This window comes from Rana temporaria, chromosome 5 (genome assembly GCF_905171775.1).
Source record: "Rana temporaria chromosome 5, aRanTem1.1, whole genome shotgun sequence".
Classification (NCBI taxonomy): Eukaryota; Metazoa; Chordata; class Amphibia; order Anura; family Ranidae; genus Rana; species Rana temporaria.
In genome coordinates, this window is record NC_053493.1 from 186,494,467 (window position 1) to 186,515,646 (window position 21,180).

A 21,180-nucleotide genomic window follows, 5' to 3' on the forward strand; every position below is an offset into this window, starting at 1 on the left:
TGTGACCAAATGGTACAGGACCCCCTCACGCTTACACAAATTTTCGCCTGACATCCCGAATATTTGCTGGAGATGCAATGATGATGTGGGATCGATGATTCACATCTGGTGGGAGTGTAGGTCCGTCCAGCCTTTCTGGGCCGAGGTATACTCCATCATTAAAAACGTTACCACGTATGAGTTGGACTACAGCCCGGCACAGTACCTCCTCCATCACACAACCCTCTCTAAACGTGAATATCACAAATCTTTAGCCATGCACATGGTTAACGCGGCTAGGCTCTGCATACCAACACATTGGCGCTCATCGGCCACACCCACCATTAGGGAATGGCTGTCCAGAGTAGCAAAAATAGCTGAATTAGAGGAGTTAATCGCTATCTCTCAGGAACGGCTACAAACTTTCACACAAACCTGGGCTTGTTGGACCCATTTCACATTCTCTGACCGCTATAAATCCCATTTCCCCACCTAAAACGTGATTCACCCCACGGCTTTGTGAAATCGCTTTACGTTATACACCCCTCTCCCAGGCTGCTATGTCTGGAAATGCCGCGACGGAGGAGTGGCCCCCTCCCATTCCGTTCTTTCCCCCCCCCTCCTTTGTTCTTTCCCATCCACACATCCCCTTTTTATTTTCTTTTTTTTTTTTTTTCTTTTTTTCTTTCTCTTCTCTTCTCCCCTCTTTCCCCTCTCCCTCTCTTTCTCCCTGTCCTCTCCTTTCTGCTCTAGTCCCTGTCCTCTCCTTTCTTTTCTAGTCCACCACCCCATCCCTGGAATTCGTTCCCAGTCTGGCAGTGGACTCGTATCCAACTTGCTGTCCCACTCTGACCACCCGTTCATTCAGGACTTGCACGTTTACCTACCCCTATCCATCCCTGCTGCATCTCTAAGTCAGATATGGGTAGACTAACCTTCTTCTCCTACAATGGGACAACTTTTGCAACATCCGGGGCAGCTCTGCCCTACGTAAACTATATGTCAGATGTACTCCATGTTTTGTTTTCTAGGTCCCTTTTGCTTCCTAATGTTCTTTTCTGTTTATTTTATGCTTCAATGTTATGTCTGATGCATATATTGTTACGGGTTTGTCAATGAAGCCCTCTATATATCTGTCTTGAAACTATGCAACTTGACAAACGTTTGTATTGTATCCTTGATTTTGCCTTAATAAAAACCTTTTGTGGAAAAAAAAAAAAGAAAACAGCGAAAATAAATTATAATCACTTGCAGAATTGTGCGATAGCGATTTTTGGGGAAATTCGTCATAAAAAAATAAAAGTAATGACAGCAACAATTCTGCAACTGAGCAAATTTCAGTGATTTTGAGTCGATTACATTATTATTAATTTTTATTATAATTATATTATTAGTTATATTTATAATTTTGTTTTAAAAAAAAATCATACCCGGGATGCCTACTACACTCTTGTTTGGTCAGATTTAAGTGACTTATTCCTAAAAATTACAGGCCTACAGTATAAAACACCAAATTTGCTTGCAAAAAAACTGTACCGCTTTTGGTACGTAATTCCAGACAGAATCATACCGCCAGGGAGGTTAATGGTACTTAAGGCCAATCCCCTTTCCCCTACTGACTGTAGAAAGACAAGAAAATGTCCCACTCATATTCCTGTGGGTGCCACTTCCTGTTTTCCCCCCAGGAAACAAATATTTCCAAGTCCTGTAATCGAGGTTCCCTGAAGACAGCTTCCAGGGGCTCAACAGTGTGGAGATATAGGACTCAAGACCATTAAGTCCCGCTGGACTCTGAGTATTCAAGGAACGACCTCCACAACGAAATTAATATAGTGTATGGATTGCGCTACCCTGGTGGTTGACCTACATCCACCTAATCCTGTGCAATGGTTACAATAACCCCTGTAAATAACACCTATAAATGACCATCCTTCAAACGTATATGTGTATATAAATGTGTACCAAGTGTTCATATACAAATGTTCTTCTCAGAACAGTGTGGGAACACACTCATAGATCGTATTATATCTAAAAAAGAACGTGCATTACCCTATATCAAAATATCAGAATTTCTTATCACAAAGACAAACAACTTTTATGGTGAATAAAATCTAGAAATATATAAAAAAAATGATTTAATGTTCGAGAATTTCTACATAAATCCTCTTCCACTTTAAGAGTCCCAGTGTGATGACCAAGTGTTCTATGGCAAACAATACTCCTCTTGCGGAGTGTTTAAACACAACGTGATTTCACCGCTTGCGTGATTATCCCATCACCGTTAAAAATGGCCACTCACCAGATCCCATTCAACTAGTGCCTTTGGTTCATTCCCAGGATGACCACTCCTATTTTGCATCACCACAACTATCAGGTATCTTGGGTGTATTACAGTAGTCTTTTTCTCTACAAAAACTCACAGAAAAAGAGTGCCCCTTATAGTGTAGTAGGTAAAATAATTTATTGGTTAAAAAATAAAGCATATATTGCACTCACATTTCATTGTGCCCGTATGCCGCCACCAAGCTTCTCCAGCCGTGTATGCAAATGTATGATGGAAGGAAAAAACATTCCTCTCTCGCTGTCCCCCTACGCCTGTCTTACGATCAGCGTGTAGTTCCGTAGATGTCAGCAGCCTCTACACGTTCCCCCCCCCCCCCCCCCGGAAATACGCAGACCGGAAGTTAACCCACTGCCATTTTCCTTCCTGGAACCATCACTCCGATTCCCCCTTCTTACTTCCCCTGTTTTAACTGTTTAATTGGTTGTGCTGCCCGTACATTATCCCCCTTCTAGCTCCCTTGTTTTGCGTAAGTTACATTCCTTTCTACCATGTCCCCTTCATTTTCCACATACAGAGACCGCAGATCCTGTCTGGCCGGATGTTGTTATTCCACCAGACCGGATGCAGCGTCTCCGCTATCTTAGTTTGTCTTCTGCCCTTTCTTTCGTTGGGCAGGGGGCGCTCATCCCATCTGACCGGATGTTGTCGCTCCGCCAGACCGGAAGCGGCATCTCCGCCATCTTACTTTGCCCTCCTCCCTTCCTTAGGCTGGCCTGCAACCAATACCGTCTGGCTAGATATTGTCATTCCGCCAGACCGGATGTAGCATGGTCGCCATTTTAACTTCTCTCATTCCCTTCACTTGTACAGTCACAGGACGCCATTGGCCATTTTGACTGCTGGCATTTTTGGCCAACTTCCTGCTAGTCTCTATTAACCCTCTGTAGGTGACATATCTTAATATTGCATACACAACTGGGTCACTTTTACAATATGTTCACTCAAAAAATGTTTTGCAAGACTTTTAACATTTTAAAATGTATATGTGATAAAACGAAACAAAATAAATTAAAATATACATATCTATATATGCACATATATGCGCCTATATGTCCGCGCACCCAAAATATATATATAGAACCTGTGCATATATCTGAGAAAGGCGTTCAAAATATCACTTTCCTAATAGTTTTGTTTATTAGTTGGGCATCAACTGCTACACCGGGTTAAGAATAAAAATAAAATACAAAAAATGTATTATTTTTATTTTATTTTTATTCTTAACCCGGTGTAGCAGTTGATGTCCAACTAATATATAGATAAGTACATTTTAATTTATTTATTTTGTTTCGTTTTATCACATACTAGCTAAATACCCGGCGTTGCCCGGTCTTCCTATCTTAACCTTTTGGGGAGGAAAATCATAGTAATATAAATATACCCATCTTTTATATAAGGGTGTAGGTAAGGGTTAATTTAACTGTCATATATTTTTATTTGGCATATAAGTAATATGTGTACCAGGTATTATTGAAATATCTCCAGTCGTACAGAAGTTATGTGGGAACATACATTTCCCATTGATTTGCATGGAACTTTAAACAAAAACCCTGACCCTCACAAATGGGGGTAGTTAAGGGATAAATTAACTATCCTATAGTTTAAGTGGACATATAAGTAACATGTGACCAAGTGTTATCGAAATATCTACAGCCGTTTGGAAGTTATGAAGTAAAAAAACGACCATGGCAAATGGGGGTGGGTAAGGGTTAAACCACCTATCCTATGTTTGTTGCTGACATATAAGTAACATGTGTGCCAAGTTTCATGTTAATATCTTTAGCCGTTTGGACGTGATGCTGGAACATACATACATACACACACGTTGAGTTTTATATATATAGATACATTTTTAAATTTTAAAAGTATTGTAAAACATTTTTTGAGTGAACATATTATAAAAGTGACCCAATTGTGTATGCAATATTAAGATATGTCACCTACAGAGGGTTAATAGAGACTAGCAGAAAGTTGGCCAAAAACGCCAGCAGTCAAAATGGCCAATGGCGTCCTGTGACTGTACAAGTGAAGTTAAAATGGCAGCCATGCTACATCCGGCCTGGCGGAATGACAACATCCGGCCAAAATGCATTGATTACTATAAAAATGCCACTGGCAGGGAAAGGGGTTAACACTAGGGGGCGAGGAAGGGGTTAAACATGTTCCCTGGGTGTGTTATAACTGAAGGGGGGGTGGGACTGACATGGGGAAATTACAAATCGCTGTTCATACAAATCGCTGTTCATACATTGTATGAACAGACTATAGGTCATTTCTCCCCCTGACATGACCGATTCTCGCTCTGTAACGAGCGATCGCGGGTGCCCGGCGGTACGTGCGTCGGGGTCAGGGGCGTCGTGCGCCCCTATTGGCTGAACGCGAGATGACGTATAGCTACGCGATCTCGCCGAGCCGACCTGCCGCTGTATAACTGCGGCGGCAGGTCGGCAAGTAGTTAAGGTTTTTTTTTTTTTTTTATTAACGAGCCCACACCTTCTGCTCCAAGAGTCAAATGCATATTTACATACGTAAGGGGTTGCAAACCAAAAAAACAACATTGTTTTTAGGCCTGCATCCTTGGAGGACTGTGCATTAGGCTGGCTAATATAGTTGCTACGTAAGTTACCTGTTCTACCAGTTAAATGGTTCCAGAAAGGAGAGGCAGCCGGGGGGGGGGGGGGGTGTCAGGCACACCGCTCTCAGGTTCAGTGATCTGCCGGTGTCCACATCCCCTGATGGACAGTGGTGTCAGATGCATCTGAGCCACTGTGGTGTATGGAATTGCAGCGTTTTCCTAAAACATTCATGTTTCATCAGATGGACTGCGGCCGCATCACCTAGATCATGCCTGATCTCTGTTTATCAAAGCCTAAGCAGGATCAAGCCTGGTTAGTATATGGATGTGAGACTGCCCAGGAATACCAGATGCTGTAAGCTTTTCCCCACCTGTGTGAGGGAGGCATCTGAGGCTGCTGTGTTTTGAGAGTATCTCAGGCCAGAAGATCTCAGGGCAGTGTCTGAAGCGGTTCTCCACGTCCTTTAAAGTGGATCAAAACCCTCCATACACCCAGTGAAGTGAAGTGCATTTATGGAAGCATGCTTTATGGATGCATGCAAGAATGTGCTTATGCAACTATGCGTTTAGGCAAAACATAAAAGTGTGCGTCCAAATAAACACACATTTATACAATACGTGCCCATGGAAACATGCATTTACGCGATAAGCCAGCTTTTTTTTTTTTTGCAACGTATATTATGCAACACGTATCTATGCAAACATGTATAAACATGCATCTTTATGCAAACCTGCTTAACTGCACTTGGCTCCATACTAGCCCAGCAGGATTTAAAGCAGGATTCCACCAGCATTTTTTTTTTTTTAAAGTCAGCAGCTACCAACTGTAGCTGCTGAATTTTAATAAGGACACTTACCTGTCCTAGGCGCCAGTGATGATGGGCCCCCGACGGCGATTGCTCGGTCCTGGCGCCTCCATCCTGACTAAGGGAAACAGGCAGTGAAGCCTTACGGCTTCACTGCCCGATTACTACTGTGCATGCGCGACTCGCACAGCGCTTTGTGAATGGGCGGCTGCCTCCTGGGATACACACAGTTCCCAGAAGGCAGTGCTCCCCATTCACCAGAAGACACCGCGATGGAGGACGAAGAAGAAGAGGACCGCGGTGGAGGAAGAGGCAGAAGAGCTACTTCCGCATAGCAACAGTCCTTTCTGGTGAGCATACATTTTTTTTTGGTAAAAAACAATAATCTGGGTGGAACTCCACTTTAACCAAGCACATATGCATCCAATGCAGCCTCTATGCCATTTCAGAACAGCGAAAAAAAAAAAAAAACTTCTGTAGACCAAACGCACAATATAATGCAACCATCCTCATGCTTTTCCCAAACGTGTATATTTAAACATGCACTTAAGTAACACGTTTGCAAGCATGTATACTATGCTGCACCTGCCTTCTGAACAGTCAACATTTTAAAGTGAACTGCTATCCATCCAGGGATGTTTCGACTTTACAGTTGTACTGTACCCCCGGATAAGCAGTAAATATGCAGCATATAATCATGTCTGCCACACAGTTCTCCCAAAGTAAGTACTCACACTTCCTTAGTGTCCATAGGCTGCTGTTATGTCTCCAGAGTCCCTGCTGACCACATGGCAACATGGCCGCCCTTCCACTTCCTGCCTATATAAAAATAGGCCATACTGAGCGAGCCCGCGTCCCCATTAGTGGCTGGAGGAGAAACAGCAGCCCACATGACTAAGAAGTACACAGCATGATTAAACAACACACTGCCCCAAGTGGACACTGGGAGAACAGTCAGATCTCTCTTTTTTTATTAAAAAGAGAAACTGCAAAAATGCTGACTTACCGGTATTGCTGCAGGACTCTGAATATAACAGGAGTCCAATCTTCACCCATCAAGCAAGCTTCGTCATAAAAGACCTTCAGAGACTCAGTCCCCCTTAATCTGGGGTTCACTTCCCTGGACCTGTATAGCACCCTGCAGGAAAGCACCTTGGTCAGAACAAACACTGCAAAGGGTTCCATTATGCAGAGTCCAGTGCCATAAGGCTGCATTACAGGCAAACCAATGAGGCTCGGGTATCATCCATGGCTTACAGATTTTTCTAATGGATTTGATTAAAGTCCGATTTAAGTAAATTCTTAATAGAACCGTCCAGACCTCTATGCATGCTCTAAGAGCACATGAATCACATCAGTGAGTACCACCTAACAGACACTGCTGAAAAACTTCCTGTGTAGGAGGGGTTATATAGGGGAGAACTTCTTGTTTGATTTACCAGTGTCCATTCACCTGTTTGTGGCGTATAACCCAGATAGTAATGACTGCTCTGTGTCCCATGATGTATGATAATAAAAACTAGGTAGCCCAGTCTGATCAACCTACCGAACAGATTGAGTCTTCAGGGAAAGAGCAAGCACTGATGCCAACAGCCTTGGACCTGGAAACAACTCTGCTGCTTTTACCAGCACTGAATGTTTGCAAAGCAGCGCAAGCAGAACCCAGTGCCCAGGTCCCTTCTAGACTAACCACTGCAATGTCAAGCCCAAAGATACTGAAGTAAATAGTAAAATAATGTAGCCACACACTGATATATGAAAACAGTCAAGTGAAAGTTTTTTTTTCCAAAATAATATTTAAAGGCTTTAGACCTACCTTTGTGGTAAACGGAGAAAATTGTAAAGGAGATAAAAGATGTGGGAGAGGTTTTGCCCAGCACATTATTTGTGAAAGTTCTTCGATGTCACATTCATTATCAGAATTTCCCAAGTGGCTGTCATTTAAATCTTGTAGTACAAACACATCTTTTACTGTTGTCTCTGTCTGAAATTGCTGGTATTCATTATATGCATCCTTGCAGGTATGAATTTCATGTGATTTTTTACAGTCAGTAGAATCATTTGATGCATTTACAACAACCACTTCAGAGAAGGTGTCAAACTTGCAACTTAACGTTGAAGGATTAAAATGCTTAAGAGAAGGTGTGTGATCATCAGGGATCTGGAGGTGCTTTCCTTTTCCTAAATTGGTTTCTGAAGAAAACAAAAGTTCATAAAAAAAAGTCATTGCTTTAAACTGTGGTAATGTTCCAAACAGAAACAAATAAAACAATGAAGCTATTCTATAACTAATAATGTATTCATTAACTCAATAATGGTCCGATTTCATAAAGGCGAAAAAGACTGATCATGGAAAACCAGGTTTCCCTGCCATATACACGTATCTTCTCTTGAAGCATATCCAAGCCCAAAAACAAAAACAAAAAAAGATTATATCACAACCTACCAGTTCTTAGCTGTGGTAGCTATATTAATATTTTTTTCCAGGCTTTATTCCCTTTATGTGAATAACACACTTACTGTCCTTGGGTGGCTATGCCAATTCCTCCACTGTATGTATGGAGGGAGCTATAATTGCAACCCATACTGGACTTCAAACATGTCTCCCTTTGTTCATCTCTTTTGCATGAGGGATGATGGGATTAGCACTTTACACAAAGGGTAACATTGTTTACTGCTTCCAGGTAAGCCCACAATAAGTGACACTGCATTTGTGGCAAGATCATCAGCTATTTTCTGTTATTGCTGAAAATGTTCTTAGATTTTCTTTGTTCAATCTATGCAGCCACCACATCGAAGAAATAGAAGTACCTCATTTTAGCGATATATCCCAACCCAGTAGTGCTACTTCGTAGCATTACTGTACCTCTATAGCACCTCACAGACTTTAGAATCTCACCAAATCAACTGTACAGAATATTTACCAGAGTGGTACTGTAATGTCAGAAATGGGGAAATATTGTGTGCTGTGGTTCTAACATCAGGAGACTACAACAATTTACAAAGAAGCAATTATTTGTGAGGCCTCTAATTCTTTTCTGACACATGGTGGTAATGGCAATCAGTAAAAAGTGTGTTGGTGCAATGGCAACCAGTAGATAAGTGTACTGCACATTTTTTATTGACAAAATGTGAAAAATATAACAGAGCATATTTTTACGGACATCCTCAAAAAAAAAAAAAAAATACCCATACCAAGAAACAGCCTTGATTCATAGGTTTTGGTGGTGTCAGTGTGGGGGAAATGAATACTCCAATATCATGAAAGAGGGTTAAAGAACAGTCCTGTAGTATCACTTTTATATTTTGCTTGGCTTCCAAAAGTGTAGAACTGGTATTCTTGGACAAGAACAGATGCATTGGGTGACATCAACACATCACGCTATGCCCAAGCTCAACCAAACTTGAATTGTCTGGCTCCAGAACTTCGCCACCATGCATACCTAATGGCAGAGGGGTCTTTTAAGATCGCTTGTTCCTGTCCATGTATTTTTTTTTTAACACAATTGGTCTATGGTTAATGGACAACCCTAATGGCAACCCTAAGTGCATGCGCCATCACAGTAGTCCGTGGAGAAGTGCATTAGTACAGAGGTAGTAAGCGGAGACACCTGCTGGAACATTAGTAATGTGCATGCTCAGTAAAGGTCAAGTGCATGTGTACAGTGGGGAACACCAGGCAAATTTGTAGTGTAGTATATAGTGGTCATTGGTCAAGTGTGTGTGTGTGTGTAAGCAGTGGCAGTCAGTAGACAATTGTGTGTATGCATTGACAGTCAGCAGTCTAGTGTGATGTGGTGGCAAGTGATCAGTGTAGTAGAGCACCTGGGCAATAACATGCAAGAGAAATGTATGTGCTCTGTTGCAGACAGAGAAGTACATGTGCACAACAGTGGTAAGTGGAGAAATGTGAATGCCCTTTGGAAGTTAGTGGATAAATGCTTGGGTACAGTTATGGGATAAATGCACTGGTATAGTGGTCAAGGTTAAAGTGCCCCTGCCAAGGGGTGGTCAGTGGAGAATTGCGTTGGTGCTGTATTGAAGAAATGCATGTGTGCAATGACAGCAGAGAAGTATAAGTGTGGGTACACTGGCGGTTGGCAGAAAAGGGTGTTGCTGCAGTGAATCAGTGCAGTGGAGAAGCAAGTTGCTTTAGTGTAGTGGAAGCAAGTGGAGAAGTATTGGTGCATTGGGGGTCAGTAAAGTGTGTCAGGACAGTTTAACATATCACAAACGTCGACAATTCAACCTGATCATATAATGCTTTAATGCACACGTCAAGCTAAATATAGATTTCATAGGTTTACATAGTAAATGGGGGAAAGATTAGGATCTCTGTGTATCTGGGATTTCAAGACAACAATTTTACCAAACAAGTGAGGGAAATTCTAAACAGAGAATGTAAAAAAAAAAAAAAAATTATCTGATAGGGGTTATAGTCTTTACCCAATCTACAAAAAAAAAAAAAGAAAAAAAAATGTATACCCGACTGTGCGGCTGTTTGGTAAACCATTGTCAGTAGCAAAGAAAGTGAGGGGAAATCTCTGCACTAGTTTTTACTGCTTTCTAACAGAGAGTCCAGAAGAGCAGTAAAAACTCAACAGGGGTTCTAATGCTAACCCATTTAATCCATAACTACAGTTTTGGGCATTCATAAACTTTAATAGTGGTTACCTAGAAAGAAAGTCACATGACGTCTTTTGAAAATGTTTTCCAAAACAGCTCAAAGTAAAAGCCACGTGACAAAAAAATCTACATATAAAAGGTTGCTGGAGTTGTATGCAAATCATATTTTCTGTCAATTCAAGCTTGGGTATACCTTCTATCATGTTACAATTTAGGTGACCTCAATGACCAAGTCTGGCAAATCTGCTCCACAGAGGCAATTTTAGCTCAAAAAGTAGAGACTACTCTTGAAGAATGCACTTTTGGTTGCTACCGAAGCATAATGGTTTACTCAACCCCCTTTTAATTGTTGACAAACATGTAAACAAACAACTGCAGTAAATCTCTGCAATGCAAGCACATTTACCCATATTTTATCTATTTAAAGCAGAACTAAACCCACCAATTTACCAGCTTTCCAAAACCATTTCATTCAAAATATTTGATGAATAACGGTCACAGTTGCTTGTGCTCGCAGCTGAACTGTCAAGCCAGCAAATGCTTGGTGTTTTTAACTGATCACATGTCCTGCACTACTGCAACTGTACATCAAATGTCCAAGATTGCAACTTCCTTGCCTGTAAAGGATAGGGTTTAGTGAACTTGTCCAGACAAAGCTACGCAATCGTTAACGACATAAACGCCCGAGACACCAAACAAACATCCCCTGCAGCATTGGTAAGCACACAAGGAGATCGCTTTGATCAGTGTGTGGATCCAGTGCCTGGCTCCACCATGTAGAGACCATCTCCCCAGGGAGGACGGGGGTTGGGATTCGCAGCACGGTCTTCTGTAATCAGCTATAGTCGGGACTGGTACAGAGTGTCACACTCCACACGGAGACACCTGGTGATGGTGATTGCCTGGAGACTGGCCCGGGAATGGTAAAGTAGTGTTGCTGCTGCCTGGGAACCAATGGTTTCTGGGATGTCATGACATGACTGCTATTGTTTTCACAGCCCCTGCACATACCTGATCTCCATACTGCACCCAGTCACCTACATGGTGACAGATATATGACTAAAGTTGCTCCCATCTGCAGTTTCTGTGAAAGCTGAGGCTCCATTCACAGATGTATTTTCCACCATTGGGACCCTACTATCATTGCAAGGGGTACTGTAAGTGTCAGAAAACCCAAACATACAGGGACTGATGCCCTTGCTCCATTGATCTCAGCCCTTGAGCCACTTGATACAGGGCTTTTCCCCTTCCTCACAGCCTGATCATCTACCCTCCTGCACAAATAGTCACCCTGTATCTGAAATGGACTAGTGTTCCTCCGCTGGCTTCACCGCATGGGTTGACAGGACTCTATACATGACAGTCAGGTGCCCAATTCCACCAGTGGGATGTCCATCCCCCATCTCTCCCCATGTTTGAGCCACAAAGGGGCTGACACACGCAGCACCACCTTGAGGTGATCATTACTACCATTGACAATGGCAATGACCATGGCGGTACCTCGTGTGTCAGTATACTTGGTGTCCGGACGATTTTGTTTAGGTTTTTTGGACAGCACTGGGCAGGTGAGGGGAGGCAGGTAAGCCGTTTAGAGATTGGGGGGCTTAGTGTGGAGTTTATGTTTACCTTAATGCAGGCAATGCATTCATGTATGTGAATAAAAATGTAGCGCCCAATAAATGAGAAAAAGAACCCTTAAAAAAGGATCTCTAGATACCAAAAAGAGAAAGAAAAACAACCCAGTATTGGATAATCTTTCATCAGCTTGGGAAAATTGTGTAAAGTGTATAACCATGTGAGGTAAATATATATACAATGATGAGTAAATAATTGTACCAAGTGCTTAGTGTGAGCACCTGGTCATATTATTTAGTCCAATGTTATGGGGCTAAAAGCCCTTCCTATAAAAAGGCCTCTAATGTAAATGTCCCAAAAGGGTGCACACTAGTGAGGACACTTAAGTGGTGAGTGAATGCATCAGCTGTTAACCAACAAAGCTATGAGTGGATGGAGGAAACAGTTCCTATTCACCAGAACAATAATGTATTAACAAATACAGTCCTGAGCTTACATAACACTCCTGCAACTTGCTTGAAAATTCAGAATATTGCAATTCCTTAACCCAAAATAAAAAATAATGGTTTAAATCAAACAATAATAGTGGACAAAGTCCTGCAAAATAAGTCCCGTGTTGACAAATCAAAAGTGCCTATAAGACTGGCACACACACAAGTCCTTGTGAGAGATATGCCAGATGTCTCACTGCCAGCAATGGCTCAAAACATATGCGGAAGAAGAAAAAATATAGAGGTGCTCCTCATGAGGAGCACCTCTATATTTTTTCTTCTTCCGCATATGTTTTGAGCCATTGCTGACAGTGAGACGTCTGGCATAATATCTTTGAATAACCAAGTCATCTTTGAACATACAAGTGACAACTTCAGGATCCAGACAATCGGTCTGTACAAGCCTTGATGACCCTCCCACCGTATGGTGAGTAGAGGGTCCAACTGCTCTGGTAAGAGTACCCACTCATTTTATTTATCGAGATTACCTCTGAAAAGTTGTCTGGTTGAGGATATTCGCTCTATTTCATAATTGGAAGAAGTTCTAGATACACTTACTTCACATCACTCACAAGGACTTGTTGTGTGTGTGCCAGTCTTATAGGCACTTTTGATTTGTCAACACGGGACTTATTTTGCAGGACTTTGTCCACTATTATTGTTTGATTTAAACCATTATTTTTTATTTTGGGTTAAGGAATTGCAATATTCTGAATTTTCAAGCAAGTTGCAGGAGTGTTATGTAAGCTCAGGACTGTATTTGTTAATACATTATTGTTCTGGTGAATAGGAACTGTTTCCTCCATCCACTCATAGCTTTGTTGGTTAACAGCTGATGCATTCACTCACCACTTAAGTGTCCTCACTAGTGTGCACCCTTTTGGGACATTTACATTAGAGGCCTTTTTATAGGAAGGGCTTTTAGCCCCATAACATTGGACTAAATAATATGACCGGGTGCTCACACTAAGCACTTGGTACAATTATTTACTCATCATTGTATATATATTTACCTCACATGGTTATACACTTTACACAATTTTCCCAAGCTGATGAAAGATTATCCAATACTGGGTCGTTTTTCTTTCTCTTTTTGGTATCTAGAGATCCTTTTTTAAGGGTTCTTTTTCTCATTTATTGGGCGCTACATTTTTATTCACATATCCTTCACAAAACATCCTTTTTGTTATGTTGGCAGCCTAGATTCACGTCACTGTTTGCGCAATATTATATATACTTTTAGTCTTTGCAGTTTTTTTGGATTCTTCTATATTGCAGCAACTAAGTACCATCACCCCGATGGATATATTTGACTATCGCAATAGTCGAGTGCTTAACACAGAAGGGGTTTTCATAGTTTCAGATAATGATTCTGAAGTAGGAGGACTCTTCATGAGGTTGAAAAACCTAATGACCTCCGAACTCCATCTACAATGGGACCTTGCGTTCCTACAACAATATAGCAAGGAACGTATGGTCCCTAGAGGATTAAGGTGGGACGTTCACCCCCAACAAGGTGAACCAGATCCAACATCTTGGTACCAGTTTTTTAACAACCAAGGGTTATCGTTACTTACATTTTTAACAGATAAGAGAAAACTAAAGATGGAATCTTTAGACAAAGAGATTAAATTAATTAAAGAAAAATGATTGAATGCAAAATCAACACCTGAATATAGCACACTTTCCTCAAGTTTAAAGACTCATTTAGAGAAAGAAGAGCGGGATCAGAAGACAAAGAAACAAAAGAAATACACTAGAGATGTGGCAGATTACAAGTCTGGTGTAGTTTTTAGATGGCAAAGTTCATTTAATGGAGGAGAAGAACCTGAATCTCAAAATCTAGAAATGGAGGTATCTCAACCCTCCTCTAGTGAGAGTAAGGTTCTGGCCCTCTCACAACCTGGCCCAAGTTCGGGCCCTCTGGGAAGAAATGATGGTTCGAATAGTAGAGGAGCCGGCCCAAGAACTCCTAACCCTCAACAAAGAGGACAGTTCAATCGTGGCAAAGGCAAGGCACGGAGAGGAAGATCTAGGAACCAAAGGGATACCCCATATGACTACCGGTCCTATGATTCATCCCCTTATGGTAACCGTAACCATCAAGATTACTCTAATGGATACCCTCAGACCACACCTGGCCGTGGAGGAGGAAGACCCCCTCCACCTAGGGTTGATTATCCCTATAGACCATCTGGACATACACATGGCTATATGGAGAGAGATGGTTATTACCAGGAGAGATCGCCCTATACATATAACCAGAATCAGCCCAGATCTGAATATCAGGGGGATTTTCATCGGGACCAGGAGGACTATCCCAGGGGAAGAGAACCAAAAGGGGCACGAGAGGGGGGCGACGAGCCCGGACGAAAAAGAAGAAAAGTCTAATGGGAACAGGCATTTTTAATCTTAGCAAAGTTCAACTGACGGACATAGAGAAAGTGGTACTTGATAAGGGACTCAAATATGTCCCCCCGAAAACCCTAAACAAGTTTAACACGTTCATAGACGTGCATAAATATGTACGCAAACTAAACATTCAGCGTCACTTTATTAATAATCCGTACAGACAGAATCCTTCGGAAATTACCTCCAAAATTGTCCATACGGGTCTCTCTAATCCATCTTTATTCAACCCCTCCTGCCCAATGGCTGCAAATGTCAGGGTATTCAGAGACATGGTTTTAAAGGATTTAGAAGAATTACCTCTCAAAAAAACATTCACTGATCCCAATATAAGGAGGGGATTGAAAAGTCTTTGTGAACACAAGGATTTGGTGATCCGCCCTGCAGACAAAGGGGGAGGTATCGTTGTACTAGACAAGTCTGCATACCATGAAGAAATGCTACGGATATTGGGGGATAGCAGCACTTATGTCAAGCTACCCTTGAATCCCACCTCAAAGATCAAGGCGTCACTATGTAAATTACTCACCTCAGGAGCACAGAAAGGGATATTGGACAAAAAAGAACGTGCATACTTGATGCCTAAGGTTCCCCGTATCCCTACTATGTATTTTTTACCAAAAATACATAAGGACAACACAAATCCCCCTGGAAGACCTATAATAAGTGGGATAAATTCCATTACCTCCCGAATAGGGAGATATATAGATTTCCACTTGCAACCTATGGTGAGGAATATACCTTCCTACCTTAAAGACACTAGGCATACCATCGCCCGTCTTGATGAGGTAGTGTACAGTGGAGACATCATGCTGGCAACGGCGGACGTGTCCTCCCTGTACACGAATATCGCCCACCATTTAGGTTTCCAGGCGGTAGAGTGCTTCCTTCGCCGCAATGGGAACATTCCAACGATCCAGAAATATTTTGTTATGGATTTGCTCAGATTTGCGACCACTAACAATTATTTCTGGTACAATGGTGAGTTTTTCTTGCAACAGAGAGGCGTGGCAATGGGGGCCAAGTTTGCCCCCAGCCTTGCCAACATTTTCATGGCTAAATGGGAGGAGGATGTCGTCTATGCTTCTAACCGGCCAGAGATTGTTCTCTGGGCCAGGTACATAGACGATATCCTCCTCCTATGGAAGGGCGACCGCCAGTCGCTTGACCTATTTATGGCCTTTCTGAATGCCAATGAAGTAGGGATTGATCTCACTTATGAGGCAAGTTATTCCAAAATCAACTTCCTCGATCTCGAAATTCAGGCCCTTGATGACCGTCTAGTAACCAAAACGTACTTTAAAAACACTGATCGCAACAGCTATATTCCGATCGATAGCTGCCATCACCCCGCCTGGCTTAAGTCCATCCCAAAAAGTCAGTTGCTACGGATACGACGCAATTGTTCAGACGTTGGAGATTTCTATACACAGGCAGAGGTACTTAAAACAGAGGTTTTTAGACAAGGGTTACTTGAAAGAACAAATTGAGGAAGAAATAGAAAGGATTGGAAGAGTTGACCGTGCAACACTCACAATAGAGAAAACTAAAGCAGTTCAAGACCCGAAATTCAGAAATGCATTCTTTACCACTTTCTCGAGTCAGCATAAACAGATTAAAGATATTATTTACAAATATTGGGGAATTTTAAAAGAGGACCAAATCCTTGGACCCACATTGCCTAATAACGCTACAGTGATATATAGGGGAGCCACTTCTGTTAAAAATCAGGTTGCCCCCAATGTCATTGACCCCCCTGTCAGACCCTCCTTTTTTCCGCTATCTAAAGGCTTCCACCCATGCAAGAAGTGCAAAGTGTGTGTCAATAACATACACGGGAGAAGGAAGACTATTTCCTTCCAGTCTAGCATCACCAAGATTGAACACCCCATGAGACAATTTTTTACCTGCGCTTCTACGCACATAGTGTATTTGATCACCTGCCCTTGTGGAAAACAGTACGTTGGTCGTACCATTCGGAGCTTTTCCACAAGGGTAGGTGAACATGTTGCGAAGATCAAGAAAGGATGTGATAAACATACAGTGCCCAGACATTACTTACAAGCACATAAGAGATTGAAAGGCACCACTTTCTTGATTATAGACAAGTTCATTCCACACTGGAGAGGGGAGCCAAGCACCAGAGGGGTTTCGAAATTAGAGGTCTTCTGGATCTACACGCTCAAAAGTTACGCACCATTCGGCCTTAACGTCGAGTGGGACGTAAATGCGTTCATCAACCAATCCTAACCAGTTTTTTTGTTGATATGGAGTTTCTTTATATACATTTATATGGGGTGCGTATTCTGCACCAATGTGTAATTTTAAATTAATTTTTTAATTTTATGTTTATATACAGTATGAGGTTACCTTTAACTCCATAAACTATGCATGTCTAATTGATGTCTTTTTTTACCATATCCTGAATCCGTGAGAGCCAACTATATCTTTATATATATAGATTTTTATATTTTTATACTGCGTTTTTGATATAGGTGTTGGCAATCAAGGATGATCTATTATCCCATTGGAGCGAGTGTCATATCTGGAATCTTGCATGATACAGCTGGTCCCAGGATTGTCATGCAACAACAATAGGTCGCTATTGATGCAATGACATTTGTCCTTGGAACGCACCGTGGGACGCAACGCTAACGCGCTGATGTCATGACGCGGTGTTACAGCTATTGAAGGACTCCTATTGGCCAGCTAGCTCCATCTCTTCCTACGAGAGACGGAAGATAGGGGAAGTGACTCATTTGCCTATATACAAACCACCCTTCCTTGGAACGCATCGTGAGACGCAACGCCAACGCGCTGACGTCATCGCACGTTGCTACACCCTTTGAAGGACTCGGATTGGCCGATTAGGCTCCACTTCTCTCCCTATGAGACACGGTAGAGAAGGGAAATGATGTGGTTTTACAAGCACATCACAGCTAAGCCTGCCCACACATTTCCGGTCTTTGAAACGCTAGTCAGCCATTAGGCTGATTGATTTGGAACGCACGCCACAGCGTTATGGCGGAACAGGTGTGGACACTCACGGATCAGGATTTCAGGTACATAATGCAGGGGAGCAGCATGGGTAGGTCAGATACCCCAGTTGAAGTCCTTATAGCGACGAAACCGGTAGGGTGACCGTTCCAACGTACCTCCGCTGCATTCTATAACTTTTGAATCACTCCTTACACCTATCCAAAGGTGGGAGTTTGCTGCTATACTGTTTTTTTGCATTTTTTATTTGTGATTGATTTTTCTGGTGTGCTGTTTTTTTCATCACGTGTGGCTGTGTTAGCCTCTTTTATGATTTTATTTTGCATTTCCTTCACGTATTGTGAATTTTGAAATTTTTACACTATTAAATATAATAGTTTTACACCATGAGGAGCACCTCTATATTTTTTCTTCTTCCGCATATGTTTTGAGCCATTGCTGACAGTGAGACGTCTGGCATAATATCTTTGAATAACCAAGTCATCTTTGAACATACAAGTGACAACTTCAGGATCCAGACAATCGGTCTGTACAAGCCTTGATGACCCTCCCACCGTATGGTGAGTAGAGGGTCCAACTGCTCTGGTAAGAGTACCCACTCATTTTATTTATCGAGATTACCTCTGAAAAGTTGTCTGGTTGAGGATATCCGCTCTATTTCATAATTGGAAGAAGTTCTAGATACACTTACTTCACATCACTCACAAGGACTTGTTGTGTGTGTGCCAGTCTTATAGGCACTTTTGATTTGTCAACACGGGACTTATTTTGCAGGACTTTGTCCACTATTATTGTTTGATTTAAACCATTATTTTTTATTTTGGGTTAAGGAATTGCAATATTCAGAATTTTCAAGCAAGTTGCAGGAGTGTTATGTAAGCTCAGGACTGTATTTGTTAATACATTATTGTTCTGGTGAATAGGAACTGTTTCCTCCATCCACTCATAGCTTTGTTGGTTAACAGCTGATGCATTCACTCACCACTTAACGGCGGCGTGCACGCGCCCCTAGTGGCCGCTTCGCGAGGCGACGTAGAGCTACGGGCTCTCGCGCAGGGGAGCCGACCTGCCGCCATATAACTGCGGCGGCTGGTCTGCAAGTAGTTAAAGGGGTTGTAAAGGTACAATTTTTTTTTCCCGAAATCGCTTCCTTTACCTTAGTGCAGTCCTCCTTCACTTACCTCAAACTTTTAAGGGCCAGATCCACATAGCGTGGCGCATTGCTGCGTCCGGCGTAGCGTATCTCTGACAGTATGTCCGTAACTTACAGCGTATTTTCCTTATCCTGAAAGAATTTGCGCCGTAAGTTACGGCGGCGCAGTGTAACTTTGTCGGCGTAAGGGCGCACAATTCAAATGGATGTGATGGGGGCATGTTTTATGTTAAGACGTCTTGACCCGACGTAAATGACGTTTTTTTTTAATGGCGCATGCGCCGTCCGTGGGGGTATCCCAGTGCGCATGCTCAAAATTAACCAGCAACAAGCCAATGCTTACGTCGTGAACGTCATTCTACGCAAAGCCCTATTCGCGAACGACTGACGCAAACGACGTAAAATGTTCAAAATTGGACGCGGGAACGGCGTCCATAGTTAACATAGGATACGCCTCATATAGCAGGGGTAACTATACGCCGAAAAAAGCCTTACGGAAACGACGTAAAAAAATGCGCCGGCCGGACGTACGTTCGTGGATCACCGTATCTAGCTAATTTGCATACTCGACACGGAAATCGACGGAAACGCCACCTAGCGGCCAGCGTAAATATGCACCTTCGATCCGACGGCGTACGCCAGTCGAATCCAGCACAGCTTCAGGCGTATCTTGTTTTGTGGATACAAAACAAAGATACGCCGGAGCAAACTAGAAGTTACGCGGCGTATCAGTAGATACGCCAGCGTAACTTCTTTGAGGATCTGGCCCCAAGTGTCCTTATTTCTTCTGAGAAATCCTCACTTCCTGTTCTTGTGTCTAACTCCACACAGTAAATGCAAGGCTTTCTCTCTGGTGTGGAGTGCCATGCTCGCCCCCTCCCTTGAACTACGGGAGAGTCAGGACACCCACTAAGACCCCTTTCACACTGAGAAGTTTTACAGGCGGTACAGTGCTACTATACCGCCTGAAAAACTCCTGCATTGCATACTCAATGTGAAAGTCCAAGGTGTTTCACACTGAGGCGATGCGCTGGCGGGAGAGAAAAAAATCTCCTGCCAGCAGCATCTTTGGAGCGGTGAGAGGAGTGGCGTGTATAGCGCTCCTTCCCATTTAAAACAATGGGAAACCGCGGCAATACCGACCGCAATGCGCCTTTGCAGAGGTGCATTGTGGGCGGTATTAACCCTTTATCGGCCGCTAGCGGGGGTTAATACCGCACCGCTAGCGGCCGAATCCCGCGGCAAATCTGACGGTATAGCGCCACTATTTTTAGCAGGGCTATACAGCCTCCCGCCCCAGTGTCAAAGGGGCCCAACACACATCTCCTTTATCTGCAACGTAGAGAGCGTCCCGACTCTCCCGTAGTCCAAGGGAGGGGGCGAGCATGATACTCCACACCAGGGAGAAAGCCTTGCATTACTGTGTGGATTTACAGACAGAAGAGCAGAAAGTGAGGATTTCTCAGAAGAAATTAGGACATTTAAAAGCAAAATTGAAGACTGAGGTAAGTGAAGGAGGACTGCACTAAGGTAAAGGAAGCCATTTAGGGAAAAAAATCGTACCTTTACAACCTCTTTAAGCTCTCCAGCGATGTGTGTCTAAAATGACCCGTATACTGTGGATCTCCTAAACCAGACACCTGGATGCGGTATGTACAGGGGTTTTCCCTCATTTTCATTGAACTATTTTGATCCATCCACACGGATACCTCTGATGCGAGCCCTCCCTGTCTGTCATAACTTGGCTGCAATTCAACCTCGATGCTATGTCAGTAATCTGATACATTTGGACTCAGATGCAAAGTATTGCATTTGGTCTCAAAAGTTTTCTTCATGGGAGAAAGGAAGACCTCCCTCCCTCTCTCTCCCTCAACTGGCATCCAGCAGCATTGCCCAAGAGTTCTATGTGATGGGGTGAGACAGACCACATGATTTACAAGCTAGCCAAAGCTCCAGAGCTTTTAGGGTCTCTAGTCTGCAGCTGCATGATAGGGCCCCGATGCATAGGTCACTTTATGGTGTCCGTTTAATAAACTGAGACATTTTTTCTCAGTTCAGTTCTCCGCAGTTCTCAGGAGGAAAATAATCTCCTCTGCAGACGGTTTAATAAACTGAGAACTTCAATTCTCAGAGGGGGAACAGAGAAGTGTTTGCTCTGAAAACAGCTGAGATCTGTGTAAAAGTAGGTGGGCTGCCTGTAATCTCGTGAGATTACGGTGCAGCCG

At 42.7% G+C, this 21,180-nt stretch overlaps 1 protein-coding gene across 6 annotated transcripts in view; it reads right to left on the reverse strand.

The window, feature by feature from the left end:
• ICE1 (interactor of little elongation complex ELL subunit 1) overlaps positions 1–21,180 on the reverse strand; it is a 537,335-nt gene that overhangs the window by 258,327 nt on the left and 257,828 nt on the right. For all 6 annotated transcript variants that reach the window (XM_040353451.1, XM_040353452.1, XM_040353450.1 and 3 more), the window contains one exon: positions 7,521–7,897. In XM_040353451.1, the coding sequence (XP_040209385.1) occupies positions 7,521–7,897 (377 nt within the window). The remainder of the gene's footprint in view (positions 1–7,520; positions 7,898–21,180) is intronic.